General features: G+C 37.1%; 1 protein-coding gene across 1 annotated transcript in view; it reads left to right on the plus strand.

The window, feature by feature from the left end:
• GPCPD1 (glycerophosphocholine phosphodiesterase 1) overlaps positions 1–16,675 on the plus strand; it is a 75,280-nt gene that overhangs the window by 18,682 nt on the left and 39,923 nt on the right. Inside the window, exons 3-7 of the mRNA XM_065401576.1 lie at positions 757–838; positions 2,095–2,179; positions 8,626–8,701; positions 10,725–10,766; positions 12,197–12,320. Coding sequence (XP_065257648.1) covers positions 757–838; positions 2,095–2,179; positions 8,626–8,701; positions 10,725–10,766; positions 12,197–12,320 — 409 coding nt within the window. The remainder of the gene's footprint in view (positions 1–756; positions 839–2,094; positions 2,180–8,625; positions 8,702–10,724; positions 10,767–12,196; positions 12,321–16,675) is intronic.

Raw genomic sequence — 16,675 nt, forward strand, 5'->3', positions numbered from 1 at the left:
ACAAAAAACCCCAAACCTCCAAAAGTACTGTTTTAACATCGAGAAAAGGAAGAACGTTAAAGTTGTGCAGTTCAAGTAATCCAGGGGAAAATTCTTGAGGTTCTGAATGTTAAGGTCCCAAGGGGTTAATGCTTCTGTTAACTTGCCCCTGTTGCATATCCTTTTAATGCATGTATAATGTACATATGCACAACCATTAATTTTGTGTGTTGCTTTTCTATTCATATAAACATAAAAAAACTAAAAGAACAAGATTAAGTCAAGTATTCAAGTTTGAAAATGCCAAAATAAATTAGCAGCCTGCTCTCTTATCACTGCTTTCCTGTTTGTTGACACCAGTTGAGAGACTTAAAAATAAACAACAAATTAGTTGCTAACTATTGAGTGTAAAATTCTGCTTGAGCTACCATTAGGTATTTGAAATGAATTTCAAGGAAACTGACTTGGCATTAAGCATCTATGCTTCGGAATCTACCTGTACCATTGTCTGCAGAAGCATTTGTGTGGTTGTCCCTGTTATTTAGCAGTGACTGTCGATGGACCTGCCCATCTGTAAACTGGAGGTGAAGTTGGAGATGAAATTTGAAGCACAGTCACAGTCCTGTAGTAAAATATCCTTTGTGAAACAAAAATAATGAAGAGGGCTGGATTGATGTCTTTCATATATCACAAGTTTTTAAATCCCTTCAACCACTGTGTAGAATGCCCTTTCTAATTGAAGACAAGTCCAAATAATTATGATGATTATCTTCTTAGGAGAGGTTTTTGCAATATGTGGGAGTTGCAGCGCTTTAGGAAACTGGAATCCTCAAACTGCAGTGGTCCTTCAGACTGATGGGTAAGCTTTTAGTAATAAAAATACTGATCTAATACTTGCATTTTGATACTGATTTCAAAATTCTAAAAACTATACACACTTCATAAAACATGTTTATCTAATCAGGTCTCTCCATTGCTTGATCATTTGGAAAGCATTTTTAGAAAAAAGATGTTTACTAATGTAATAGAATTTGTAACTTACACATGTGCTTTTCCAGTTATGAGTGATATCACATACTGGAGTGGGGTGGTAGCACTGCTCAGCAGTACACCTGCAAAACCTTCTTTAAAGTGCTGTTATGGATGATCTGCACTAAAAACTTCTGTTGCTGTGACTGTAAACCTGTAATAAAAGAGTAAGTTTTTTGTGTAGCTATAAATGGGGGAATATCAAACACTGACACTTGTGTTGCATACATTTTAAATGGTTTAGTATGGGAATAAATACTGCAGAAAGAGTCAACCATTTTCTTAAAATTACACTATGTTGCTTATTTTTCTCTGGTTTGGGGAATAGCATGCATGGAATCTGTTTCTAACTCTGCCAGTGACTGTGTGTGACCTTATTCATTTAACTGTTTCTCATTTTCCCCTATCTGTAAAATGGAGATAAATTTTTTTTCCTTACTTTGTAAAGCACCTCAGATCTACAGATGAAAGGCACAATAGAAGTGCTATGTATTTTATTTTACTTAATGTATGCTTAATTAAGTCAACTAAAAGAGAACTTTTTGTGATTTTACATGTAGTTTATTTTACAAGATGTATGAGAACATAAACTTATGTCTGAGATCACAATCAAGTTTCAAAGCTTCTTGTATTTAATGGAAAAGCTGACAATGCTGCATATTTGTATTACCACAACATTCTAGATGTGGCCTCTTTCTAAATGGCTGAATCACTACTGCAGCATTGATAATAGATGGTGGTAGCAATAAAGTTGTACTGCAACTTCATTATAAATGTCGTAAAATGCTTTCAGCCTCTCAAACCATTTGAGGGTTGTTACATAAATTCAGTGTTGCTATTCAAGTTTCAAGAATGCTAGCCTAGTGTATTTGTGAATCTGTTTCTTTGACTAACTTTTTTTAAATAACAGCCCTGGTGATTTTTTAAAAGGTCGCAAGAAATGTACTTTGATAGTAAAATCATATTTTCCCAAAGCCATGTTTGTATACTTACCTGTTTCTATAAAACTTTTAGTTCTGGGCTAACGATAAAATTTTTTGAAAACCTTCATGTAACCAAATACTTTTTAAAACTATTTTTCCACAGTAAGTTATGGAAAACTACTGTTGAACTTACTAGAGGAGTTGCTGTTCAGTATCGATATTTTAAAGGGTGCTTCTTAGAACCCAAGGTATGTATAACTTTTTAAGCTGGTTTTTTTATTTAGTTTTTACTGTAATACTTTAACTTCATAAGGAGTAGGTCTTATGACTCCAGCAAAATAATAAAATAGACACAAACTTAATCTGCGGCTAGGTCTACACTGCAGCGGGGGTCCGACCTAAGATACGCAACTTCAGCTACGTGAATACCGTAGCTGAAGTTGCGTATTTTAGGTCGGCTTACCTAGCGGTGAGGACGCGGGAAAGTCGACCGCTGCCGCCGACTCCGCTGCCGCCTCTTGCCGAGGTGGATTTCCGGAGTCGACGGCAGAGCGATCAGGGATCGATTTTACTGCGGCTTCACTAGACGCGGTAAGTCGATCCCCGAAAAACCGATTGCTACCCGCCGGATCAGCGGGTAGTGAAGACAAAGCCTGCGACAACTTACTGTTACTAAATGGAGTTTGTTACTTTAGTTATTCCTACCGCCCTGCTCCACAATTGCTGGTTTTTGTTCCTCCAATAAAAATGCATGAAGATCATGCAGAGCTTAAATACATACAAAATCCATCATAACTGCAGGTCATCTTTATCTGTTCTCACTAGAAGTAATCATTAAAAGCCAACAACTTTATTAAACAGGGTAAGAGTATTGCATCATAATAATGTAAATGTGTAATAGCGGAAGAAAATTATTGGTAATTTAGGTAAACATGCTAAAATTCTGCCTTACTGGGCTGTCTTTAATATTTACATTTTTTGATAAAACATTAAATGTTAACTGCCTCTTTTCTTGTGGAGTTGCCACATCTTAACCGCTTTCATTTAAAAAAGCCAAAAAAGAGTGAGAGCATTCCAATATTTTCCATAGTTCCTGTGTAGGCATTTGCATGAGTTATACACATGCAGTTTTTACGTGGATTCATACTGAAGATTCATGTGAGTAGGAGTTAGAAGGCAGCATACTCATCTGTAGATACCAAGCTCTTCTTGGGGTTAAGGATAGGAGAGCTCCAAGGAGATGATCTGATCATGTAGGGGAAAATGAACAGCTACTGTTTAGCTGCATTTTCCTAGAATCCACCATACTGAAGAAAAGGGGTCCAGTAAACCCACCCAACTGTCTTTTGCACCTATTACGTCTACAAATATAGTGTAGTTCTTTACCTGGGTCCAATTCATTCACAATTATATGTGACTTCAGTAGTAAGTAAATACATGGAAGAAGGGCTGCAGAATCATGCATCCTCTATGTATAGCTCAAATATTTTAAATTATTTTGTGGCTAATAGGTCTAAAAATTGACTGACCTTGGTTTTCATTTTTTGGAGATTAGGAAAAATTCTTTCTTGAGTTGAAGAAAAAATTATTAAAATTCTCTGTAACATTAGCTATTTGACACATGCTCTAAAAGATAGTGTTAGTTCATCAGTTCCAGCATGTGAAATTAACCAATCTTAAACTGAGACTTAAAATAGATATTTGTGAAATATTCTGGGGGCATAAGAGGAGGGTGCAATGATGGTTTTTTCAAGGTGAGAAATTTATCAACTGGTACTCCTGTCAAGGTAGGTTAGTTTTTAGGCCTAACAAATCGGATAGTGCCCTTCTAATTGTTCACATACCCCAATATTTAAAATGTAAGCAGTAACAAACAGGGAAAAAGCACACTTAGATTAAAAGAAAATTGGCAAGAAATTTTTTGCTAGTAAAACACATTTTTCACTTGTAATATTTGCAAAAGTTCACAGTATATATTGGTGAGTGTGTTTCTTTAAGTAGGTGCTCTGTATCGTGCACGCTCTATGTACCGTGTGATGCAGAGGCTGCCAAGGTAAGTATGAATTTTATGGAATAGCAGAGTAAATAGCTACTGTATATAAAAACCCATATAAATAGCCATAGTGAGAGAACTATCCACCCGCAAACTTTACATTGCACCTTGTTATAAACACCTGACTTAATTTTTTAATAAAATTTGGCTTTTGTGTCTAGAAATGCTTTTCTAGTGGCTTGTCCCTTTTTTAGTTCTTAAGTTGTTTATGGATATAGGAAAGATCAGTTGCATGGGTGGAGTGGACAAGTTTAAGAACAAAATAAAAGATGCAACACACATGAACCAGGTATACAGAGAACCTAAGGAGATGAAACATTAATAATGTAATACTAAGAGCTATGTTTTTAATATAATTTGAGATTCAAAACACTTTTCAATCACTGGACTGTATTATATATTTCCTGCTGTTTTATTTAGTACTCTTGGTTAACTTCTAAATCTGAAACTTCTTATCCGTACAGTTGCACTAACATAAAATTTAGTAAGGGTCTGAAAGGTACTTCATATATCTTGAACTTTTAATCTAGCTGTGAATAATCACTTGAATACTTATATGCTAATCCTTCATCTAATAAACAAATTAGGGGGTTAAGTATCTCTGAATATGTTTTGGAAAAAGTCCTTTTGTACTATAGTCCCATAATAATGTTTCAGTTTGTAAATTTATAAACATGCATTAGAATAAAAAAATGCTAAAGACAAACCCAGTTTAAATATGTAAAGTGGTTAGTAGTTCTGTTTCACATTTCTTCATGAACTGGGGGTGCCTCATGCTTGAATCAGAACATCATATTGATATATATGTGAATATTGGCTAAGCTAGAGGTCATAGACATAGGAAACTGACCACTTCCACCTATCTAGAAACAAAATACTAATACAAATGAGAAGCTGAACATTTTAGCACAGCAAAAGGTGCTTATAATCAGTATTCAACTTCAGGAAGAAATAAGCCGAAAAATCCTTTCCCTCAATCTTGTAAATTGTCATTTTGGGTAGTACCTCTGACCAGTCTTATTTCACTTTGAAATATGGTGTCAAGTTAAAAGGACAGTTTATACTGAAGTATTTATGTGTTACAACCAATATGAATATTTAATACCAATTAGTAACTGTCTTGAGTTGTTTTACATTTTGCTGCCATCTTTCCCCCTCCCCCAAATTTATAAATGAAAATTCATGAGCGTGAATTATTTGTGTACAATTAATGCATGTATTGGGTGCATTAATGAAAGGCAGCACCTCCATGCAGAAGGAAAAAGCTTTTAATGAATACTAGATGCATGAAAGCTATTGCAAAAGGTATCTTGTGCATTTTTCTGAACAAATGGTTACATACAGTTATTGAAGCAAGGTGTCTAGATATTTCTGCTATTTTGTACAAGCTGAGCTTTTGTTTCAAACATATATATGTCTTTGAAGATATACTCACTTATTACGACTACTTTGCTTCAAAGTTCTTTCTATTTTTATGAAGTTCTTTATTTGAGCAGGTTGCTTCTGGATACCTGTTATGGGGGGGGGGAGGAACAATCCTGTTTGGAACATAAGTCATGCATGTATATTATACATAGATAAATTAAATATACTATACTATTAAGTATGTTTTAAAAAGCTCATTATGGTGAATACAGAATAAATAAAATACATAAACTCTTGGCCTTTATTTAATTTGTTCCCTTCCAGTAAATAAGCTTGCACATTTAGAGAATTTCCTTCAAGGAAATATGCAGTGACTAAGCCACCAGTGGATGTAGCAAAGCTTTGAAAACTTGACATCACTCTTCAGCCACTTTTAAATATTGGCAGAATACCATTTGATATATTCATGGGGATTTTAACAGAGCTTTGTATTTTCTTAAAATTTTCTAGTAATGAACACTCCAAAGATGAATCTTGGGTTCATACTCTGTGTTTACTATTAGAGTACCCTAGCAAAATCCTTTGGCTGTCAGTCAGTAGCAGGCTAGCAACTTCTAGTTTCTGCCTAACTGCTAGCAACGAAGGGGTTCTCCACTTTACTGTGCTACAGCAGCAATTTGTGTGTTAAATCATTGCCTGAAACATTTTCAAGCAGTAACTGAAAACTAGTTATCCTAGTGTTTTCTATGTTAGGTAAATTAAATGTGCGTTCTCGAGTCTTTGTGTCTTGTGAAGTCAGCTACCCTTTGAGCTTTCAGATTCTGTGCCAGTGCTGGTTGATGTGCTCAATATTGTCTATCAGTGTGGTATAAAAACCTAGGTAGATAGACATCCATTGTCAAAAGTGCAACGTTAAGTCATGCTTTAGTTTTCTAAGGCATTCAGCTGCCGTGTGCTCTTACCCAGCTTTTATGTGGCACATAGGTTCCATTTTGAGAATCTTGGACTTATGGTGTGCATGTGCAATGCCCATTTAGGCACCTGGCATGACACTTGCACAGATTCCATTGGTGAGTTCTTCAGGGCAGAGACTGACTTCGTTTGTTCATACCCTGCTATCATTGTTTGTTTTAGCTTTTGGAGAGGTCACTAGCCTACTTGATCGGAGCAGCTGTGGGCACCTGCCTCTCTGCTGGCAGACAAAGTTTTCATTATGGGAATCCAGAGAGTGTGTGTCAGCCAAAAGCATGTGGGTCTGTTATAAGAAAACAGGGAAGAAACTTGACTTCACATTCTTTTCAACTTACTCATATTTTAGACAGTTCTGTTTTCCCTTTCCATCTCTTTTATCCTTGCAATTATGATCTCTCTCTCTCTCTCTCTCTCTCTCTCTCTCTCTTTGTACTGTTAATTAGCATAACATTACCAAAAGAGAGATTAATGATGTAATATTAATCTTGTGTTATAACTAGATGTATTCTGCCTTTTAAAGCATCAAGTGCTAGATAACTTTGGATATGTATTTTGCATGAAGTGGCTTTGGGTGGGGTATATGCAGCTTTGAGCTAAATGGGAACTTTGAATTTGTTTTTAGCAGTGATACAGAGATCAAGCCAAAATTTACTGAATGCTTTTAAATCTTTGGCTTTTGGGGTCACCTAATTAAAAAACCTTAATAGATGGCATATCCTTGACATAATATCAGGAAGTCCCAGCTGGTGCTAAAAAAATGATACTGAGCCATAAACATTCACAGTGTTCAGACACTTTGATTATTACTATTGGATTTTAAGCTTGACTGAATTGTCCATTTTTTATCAGAAAATTAAGTTGTTTCTGTTAATCCGAAACAAATTTAATGTTTGTCTTTTTTTTTTTTTTTAAACTCTGCTGAGACAAAACTGGTGTTGGAGCTTGTGATGCTTTGTAAGAGAAGGGACAATGTAGACTTGATAAAATCTAGAGTGGCTTCTTAGCCAAAAATACCAGGATGGTGAACCCTGCAGATAGCTAACAGCACTTTCTGTAGAAAATGGTAACCATGTATTGATAGGGTAAGTAGATAATTTAAGAGAAAAAGGCAGAAAAATAACATTTAGTCCATTAAGAGGTCCAATCAGTACAGATTATCCAGAGACTTGGGCCCAACAAAGTCTCAGTTCCTGCTTCTGCAGCCAGCCAAATGATTCACTATAAGCTCTAATTTAGAAAGCATTTTTAAAGTTCTGTTGATCCTCGCAAACAGAGAAACAATCATTGTTCTCAATATCTAATTGGCTTTCTACCAGATTCACTAAAACCAAATATTGCCCCCTACAATTGGCAAAATTTGGGGGGAGACCCACAAATTTAATCTTGGTCCAATCAAAACTAACTACAAAGGACTTCACTGATAGCTTGTTGTGTATAAAGTTAGAAGCATATTTTTGTTGTGGGATTTCTTAGTCTTCTGTCCTGGCATCTTCATCCCTATTCTGTGGATTCTTCTATGAATACACTCCCCTTTGCCCAGGAATAGTCTATATGTAAAATATTTAACATAGATATATGGTTCAACTAAAATGATGCACCTCTCTGCCTCTCTTTGAGCATTGTGAACACTTTCTTCATGCTTTTGCTATGCCCTTTAAGCATTGTAAATTTTTATATTCCTTTTTGTGGCAGTGAACCAAATTCAGATCTTCTATTTGAATTTTAATGAGGTAATGCGGAAGAGCAGACTCTCTGCCACAGTCAAAACACTTTTGTGTCAGTCTGAGTTCCTCACCAAATAAAATAGATATTTTTTCAAACTTTCAACTGCAAAAACAAACAAACAAACAAACAAAAAACCCCAAAACCCCCCTTGTGTTTAGATGAGTTAGAACCCTACCTGAAGGAATACATTTTAAGTAATATAGATAGCATTAATTATCTGAATAACTATTACAGTACCACAAATTAAAACAAAAACCTGAGTTCAGTGAGAATTATTTTCTTGTTGGAAAGCATAACTTTCCAATAAAGTAGCTATAAATGCTGAGGATTTAATAATTCCATCCAACTTCTCTGCTCCCAGTCTGAATTTGTCAGTTTGTCATAGTGTGACCTGACTCATCAAATTGTATCATCAGCAGTCTGTTGTAAGAAGCAAGCCTTATCTTTTCTTATTCTTTAGCATCTTTTCTTATTCTTTAGCATATAAATTGAGATCACAAGCACCCAAAGTGGCATTGTGGGTAGAATATCAGATATAACGTAAGAGATTATTGCAGACATTTAACTTTTAAATTACAGACTATCGATGGTCCTTGCCAAGTCATAGTTCACAAGTGGGAGACTCATCTACATCCACGATCAATAACCCCTTTAGGTATGGGCATCAGTTGCATCTGTTTGAGGCATATGCATAAGATTACTAATATGCTGCACATTGGTTTAGTGGGATTGACAACAATTTATAGCTTTAAAATATTTAAATTTAGTACTGTATTGCAGGTAAAAAAAAATTCTTTATACATCATGGACCTCATTCTCAAAACCTTAAAATTGTCAAATCTTAAACTCTGAGCAACTGCTTTAAAAAGCAATGGATTTGAAGTTGTTTCCTAAATGTTGTCTTTTGCCTATTTCTATTTAAATTGGAGTTAGCATAACTTTTTGATGTTTGTCACTCTTTGAGACTGAGGATCCATACTTACATTTTTAAAAGAAGTGTGGAGAAGGGGAGGATGTGAACATACCCTTGTCCTTGTTCATATGAAGTTTAAGTAGTAAACTTTAAGAGGACTTTAATCCCAGTAAGTGGGCATTTTAAGTAAATATTACTAACAACAATAGTAACATAATTCAAGGTGATGGAGCTTTTTTCTAACTGTAAATACCAGAAATCCCCCTTTGTTGTAGGGACATATGATACAAACTTGATTAAGTTCCTAAGAGTTTTCTGAAATCCAAACTTTCTTTTTAAAAAGTGATTGAACTCATTCATTGAGTGTAGTTCAGATCTCTTTATCAGCCATAGGATGGCACTTTTCTACATATATTTTTCTCTAATATATCAGAAGGACAGTGTTTCCTAAACCTGTATTAGTTCATTCTACATAGATTAAATACCTTCTGGCTCCTGGAGAGAGTGTACCCTTTAGTTAGAATCTTCTATTTAAATATTTGTTAGGACTAATCATGTGTACCATAAGGGATTACTGTTGCTTACTAGTTAGTTTGTGAATTAGAGCAGTTAAGGATTTCTGTTCCTGCAGCAAATTTGTATTTTTCTGTATATTGGTCAGCAATTAATATTCTGGTCTATATTCCACCCTCTGAACTTTGTCTCTAATACATTTGTTTACCTTACTCTGACTAGTTTTGAATTTTTAAGTAATATTCAACTTTATTCTTTTTAACCCTGTAGTCATTGAAAAAAATACACTGGTCCTGTGAGTTCTGGGGTGATTATTTAAAATGTATAATCTATTAACTAGGAAAGCTAAAGTACAAATAAATATAATGAGATAAGAACTTACTTCTTTTTAATATGTTAAATGAACTTCCCAGGGATCTATTTATTTAATATAGCAGCTCTGTTTGTTTATAAACAGTCTTTTTAAAGAAAAAGTACTTTCTTGATCTAGTAAAACCTGGATATTGGCGATCTAGAGCTGTGTGAAAACTTCGCAAGTTCATAGAAAAAATAAAACGTCTCCTTTGTCACAAAAATGTCAGCCTGTTAATGCTGATAGAAAACTTGTCATTACACCACAAAACGTTGTTGTTTAATGACTATTAAAGATTGAGGGCAGAATTGTGGTGCTTTTTACAAAAGGCGAATGGCATTATTGGAAAAATATTATGAAGTCAAATTTTGGTTTTCAAATTTTGAGAAACAAAAGTTGATTATTTTAGGGGTGTTTTTTTTTATAGCTCTGAATGGTTATGGTTATGCTGGCGAGTTTGCATACTTCCTGAGTTTCCTGCTTTTATAACCTTTTTGAGTAGGGTAAAAGTGAAGAAACACTTAGACCCATTTCCCTGGAACAAGATATTCAATCAGATGCACAGAATAAGCATTTTAATTGTGACTAACTTGATTTAGAAGCTTTTTGTAGAAAAAAGCTTGTATGCTTTCAAGAAACATTTCTTAAACATTGTCAACATATATAATACTAAACGGATCTTGAATGCTAGTGATGCAGAACACTAGCAATATAGTGTAATCTGCAAGAAAACCAAACTTTTAGAATGCATTTAATAGAATTTTGCAATAAATATGCTTATTCTTTGTCTACGTTTTTCCTTCTAAATTTTAAATGCAATAGTTTAATTTTAACATTTGACTCTGTGTAAGGTAAGAATGCTAACTAGTTTCCTTCCGTTTCCCCTCCCTTCAATTATAGAAAATGACATCACTGTTGATGATGGACAGTTTGGAATCCATAGTAAGTAAGATGTATTAATTACTTTAAAATCCTTACCAGCATGTATGAATTTTAAGAAGTCAAGTGTTAGCGATGAAAAATATAATGAAATTATACATGTTAAACAAAACATTTGCCAATGCCTGAGGTCCTGCTTCCGACTGGTGATGCCCTTTTCAGGGGGAAGAGCACCAGCCTTGTGCCAGGGAGATATTCCACTGATCGCAGGATGCTGTGGCATCATGTTTTGGCCATGATCTTCATCCTCCCCAGATCCTCCCCCTTTCTGCTGCTGTGTCTCAGCGGTTAGGTTTGGTAATATCTTTTAGGTCTTGTCTACACTCCAGAGTTATGTTGACAAAAGTTATATTGACTATCAGAAAGCACTATAATACACTCTCTCTGTCACCAGAGCGCATCCACACTTGGGGCTGTAGCGTCAAAAGTGAGAGCAGTGCATTATGGGTAGTCATCCCACAGTCCTCCTCACCACCTTCTGCCGCTAGCACTTGTACGTTGGCAGAGTGGATCACAGCGCATCGTGGGTTTGTGGCATTTTTCAATTGCCCATGTTTACTGTGTGCTCGCCATCTCTGTGTTAAAGGATGGATCCTGCACTGCTCTCTACTGCTCTGTTAACTCTCAAAATTTGTAATGTTAAATTGAACATACCCGTTAAGCCTTTCCAGTTTAAGCAAAATTCTTAGTCCAGCCTTAGAATAAACATGGACAGTCTGCCTAAATAATCAGACCAAGAGCCATTAATACACTACCTCCCCAATTGCTCTCATATGTATGTTCCCACACTTGCAGGCTTCATACCAAGTTCTCCCTCACTTTACAACTGTTTTTTCACACACCTCACAGCCACTTCACCATTCACTCATTGCTCAACCCTCTAACACCTACAAAATTATCCCAGTTTGACACTACTGTCACACATTACACATCAGTTCTGTCCCTTCCACTAAATTCCTAACTTCTGTTTTCTCCTGTCTTTGCTTTATGCTGTCCCCCCAAGCTACCTCTCTTACTCCTGTCCCCAAAGTTGTCACTTCTCTTCACTGCCACACTAATCTATTGCTTCTCAGCAGCTTCAGAGCTGCAGAGGCAATTTCAGTACCTCATCTGATAGCTGGTACCTTGCGCCTCCTCCTGGCAGCCCCACTTGTAGCACTACTTTCCTCATTGTGAGAAGCTGAGGATTCTTCTCTACCTCTAGCCAGCTCACACTCATGTATTTATTCCACACATGGGTGGAAAAAATTACAGGGAACATTGGTTACAAGGTATGGTAGACTGTGCCAAAGAAACTAGTTATGTGAAATCGCATTATTTCAAAGTTATACCGATATTCTGTTTTTAATTGTATTGATGTGTATGTTTCTTTTTTGAAAATCTCTTAGGCTGTATATAACTGTTACTACTTTTCATCATGTTTACTTTGCCAGATGGTGTTGAAACTCTGGATTCTGGGTGGCTGTCCTGTCAGACTGAAATAAGATTACGTCTACATTATTCTGAAAAACCGCCTGTCTCAATATCCAAGAACAAATTTAAAAAATCTAGGTTTAGGTAAGATCATCGTAAGTTGCAATTTTTGTAATGTTAAGTTCTATCACAAGTTAACATCTGTTGATAACATTAAATCAGTGGTGCTGCTTTCCTCCGGCTTCTCCCATTGCTAACTTTATTGTTCAAAGAAGAAAAATGTTAAGAGGCCACAATGTATGGTTAGCATCCCGCCTATTTTACAGCTACTTGGGGGGGGTGGGGATACTGTCATACATGCGATATTTATGTATCCTTGCATGTGCTGTCAAATGACACAAATAATTAATTTGGTATTTTTAATACTCAATTCTGATGTTTTAGATAAATGTGGAAAAAATTAATAGCTGTTACAATCTTTACTTCAGTTGATTTTTACTGTAGTCCTGTTTTTGTTCAGAGCTATATTTCTTGAGATTCTTCATTAAATATTTAATATTTATGAAAGAATGAAGCAGTACATTCAGATGAAAGAACTACTTCAGTATTAGCCCATTTTCAGTCTTTATATTTTGATAAGAAGTTATTTTAATAGGTCCCTTTTCTCAAACTACAAAAAAAATCCGTATACAGTAGATTTATCCAGCACTTCACCAACTGGAAAGCTCTATAAACCAGCATTTCTGATCTTCATTGAAATTCCAGTTTATAATCCGGTTGGCATGGGGCGTGGGTGCAGGGCACTGGATCTGGAGGATACTCATCTCGGGTGGCTCCCAACAAGCGGCAACCTATCCCGGCTACTTCTGGAGGTGCCCCAACCTGCTGCCCCAAGCCCCCGCCTGCACCCCAGCCCCGCACCCAAACTCCTTCCCTCTTAGTTAACCAGTATTTTTCACTTACCAGCACCCCCCTTTCCACCAACATGCTAGATAAAACAGCTTTTACTGTAGCAGGTATTATAGCATCATATATCAGGAAGTAAACAGACTGCTTTTCACAGTAGGTACACACACACACATATCCCTTTGTCTTAATTTCCCTCAGCCCTAGAAAAAGAAAGTATAAACTATGTGATTAGATGTGACTCATCTCTCAAGTTATATACATGCAGTGCTAAAGTCTGATCGTGTTAAGCGCCATTAGCTGTCAAATATTTTATACAGCTTTTGATAGTGCAGCGATTCTCCAGCTTTTAAAATAGCATATCTGGTGTCATTTTTCCTCCCATTTCTCAATCATGCTGATCACCTGCCTTCCAATTTTCAATTGGTTAGAGGATTGGGTTATACTTGTTTACATGGAAAAAATATTAAAATATGTGTATTTTTAACTATCCATGTGCTTTAGCTGCTGGAAGTGAGATACTGAGCCCACATCATGTGATCAGCTAGCTTTTCACATACCACCAGCAAGTGCTCTGCAGATCATGGACCATAATGTGAGAGCCTTGTCATAATGAACGCCTGGCTAAGATGGTAGGGATACCACCTTCCCTCCCATCCCGGTGCTCAACCTTGTCATGAGACTGGAGAGGTAATTGCCTTACTGAGAACAATTGCACCTAATATGCCCTTGCTCTGTCCCAATACTGTAGCACCTTACAGTGTTTCTTGGGGCACACTGTTGGCAAGGCATGCAAGAGAGATAAGGTAATTCTTGAAACCTGACCCTAGTTTTCCTGAGAATCCGTGCACTGCCCTCTTGCTGGTTACTTCAAGGACCTCCTTGCTGGCTTGTTGTTAGCAATTCAGGAGTGCAGGAAGAGGCTTTGAACCTCTTTCCCTGTGGTACGTTGGCTCTTCTGCTGCCTAGGACTATTCATGTCACCAAAGTCCTGATGTGCATGGCAGATTGAATAGACATTATTCCCTCCCCACCCCCCAGAAGATTGGGATTCATAAGAACTCTAATAAAGATGTCTCAGCTCGATATCCCTACCAAAATTGGGAATTTTGGGCAGTGCCAGGTCAGACAAAGGAGGTAAGTCTGCATGTAACAGTTCGATCATTTTGCAAAAGCTTGGTCTCATGACTCATACCTAGACTAATTTTCTCAGGAGGCACCCTCACTGGATCGTAAGGTGCCAAGGAAAGTAAAGCTTCACAGGATTTTTGCATACAGCCATAGTAGATGTCCTCAGGGTTTTCTGGGCCTGATAGGTCTGGTGGTAATCTTCAATTAGATCTGGATGGCTAAATGCTGTTTTTAGTGACATGGGTGCATTGAGACACCTTTGATAGAAGAGTTCCACACTCAAAAACTTTCTTTTTAGAACCAGAAATTGCATATGTTAAGTGATCTAAATATCAGAAGAGGTGTATAATGCACCAAGGACCGGTAGAGTTCTGGTACATGAAAGGATGGATGGTCTGAAATCCGTTGGATAGTCAGAACAGCACAATTAAGGTGATTGTGGCTGCCATTTCCACTGTCCAGGGTCCTGTAGTGGAGGGTTAGTTTCCGTCTCTGGACTGTTGAGATTTTTCATTCTGTGGTATTGAAGATAGATTTGATGTAGAGGCACTATACTAGCAGCATTCTCTCAGTGGGATTTGTTTGCTGCTTTTAGTGTTGTGTGGACCTCCTTTTTTGTAACCACTGAGAAAAATAGCTCTTCGTTTACTTTGCTTTCTTTTGTAAAGGACTGAGACAGGGATTGGAACCTGGTTATATATGCTTCCTTTGATAGGAAGCAAAGAGGCATAAAACCTGTTTCATGAAATAATGTTTGCTGGATGCAACTTTGTATGCTAGGATAGGGCACATTGGAAGCCAGGGAGAATTCTCCATATTCCATGCAGGACCACTTACTATTTTCAGTCTGGGACTCTTCATAAGCACTACATTCAATTAAATTTTGTGTTTATTTAAAAATAATGTGAGGTTTACTCTTTTTCTTTGCATTTATCTTTGTGGTTTATCAATAGCACAGGATATACCTACTTGTATTACTTGACTTTAGAAATATTAAGGAACTTGTGTGTTTGTGTATGCATATTCATACATCAGTTGTCAGATGCTCAAGGCTGAGGGGCTGATGGTGACAATTACCCTAGTCTTCAGTTGCCTTCGGGTGACCCTTTAGGTTGTTGGTAATTATCTCCTGAAGGAGGCCATCTGTTCACTCTGGCACCCGTATAATTAGTCAGTAATGATTACTATCTTTTAAACAATGGGAAAACTTTTCAAAACATCCAGTAACTATTTTTTCAAAAGTAACTTGTGCACTTATAAGTCAAAATTAATCATTTTTGAAAAATGGAATGTAGTCACTAGAGGCTAAGTTTCTCTGAAAGTCTATGCAACTCAGGCTGCATGTACACTGCGAGTGAGGGGTGTGATTCCAAGCTTGCGTACATGTACTCGCGCTAGCTCTCACCTGAACTAGCATGCTAAAAATAGCAGCGTAGTTGCAGTGGTGGGTACAGTCTAGCCATCCCAAATACAAACCTGCCTGAACCCCATGGTTGTGTGATGGGATCCCCAGGGTACAACCTGAAACTGTGGGACTGTTGTGCCCCCTTAACTCTCCAGCCTGGGTTGTCTCTTACGATGCAATGCCAGCCAGTGACGAGCAGTGAACCCTTCCAGGTGCTGTGATTGCTCAGCCATCGGCATGTGGAGTCCCACACACAGCTAAATTGCATGAAGGCTTTCCCAGTCATTCATGAATCATACAGAGAGAGGCACCAGCAAATACAGTCTTACACTGCTAAAGACTCTCTTGGACAGTGCAAGCTCATTAATTAGTTCTCCATTCCAACAAGGGTGGTAGACATGCAATAGTCCTTGTTAGCTTGAGCTAAGATTCTTTAAGCATTTCAACCTAAACCACACTGTTTTAGGTAAAATATAAAACAGGTTTATTAACAACAGAAAGATAGATTGAGCTCTATGCCTGCTACTTATAATCACTTAAAGTTGGCTACATAAGAAATAAAAATAAACTCTGTCTAAATTCTACAGACTAAGTAAGGTTTGAATCAAACAGCTTTTCTCACCCTAATAGATGTTACAGGCAGCTTACAGTTCCAATACATAGGCTGGACTTCCTTCCCAGCCTGGGACCAATCTCCCCAGTTCAAAGTCTTTGTCTTCCGGACAATCTTTGAGGTGTTGAGATGGAGGAGAGAGGCCAAGTGATGTCACTGTCCCTTTTCTCTACTTTCTTCCAGTTTCTAGAAAGATCCTTGCTGTGATGGGGGATTAGGCAGCCCCAATTCTGTATGTGTCCTCTCTAGAGGCATCTCTGGGAGAGTGGAGTCTTCTCAGTGGGCCATCAGCAAATGTCTGGCTGGTCCTGATGTAAATATATTTTACTAGGTTGCCACGGAAAGGCTGGCTGTAGGCGTCTCCCAACTTCACAACATATTTCAGTAACACACACATAGCAATACTGCATAACTTCAGATTCACACAATCCAACAGGGTGGTAA

Source organism: Emys orbicularis, chromosome 3, assembly GCF_028017835.1.
Source record: "Emys orbicularis isolate rEmyOrb1 chromosome 3, rEmyOrb1.hap1, whole genome shotgun sequence".
NCBI lineage: Eukaryota > Metazoa > Chordata > Testudines > Emydidae > Emys > Emys orbicularis.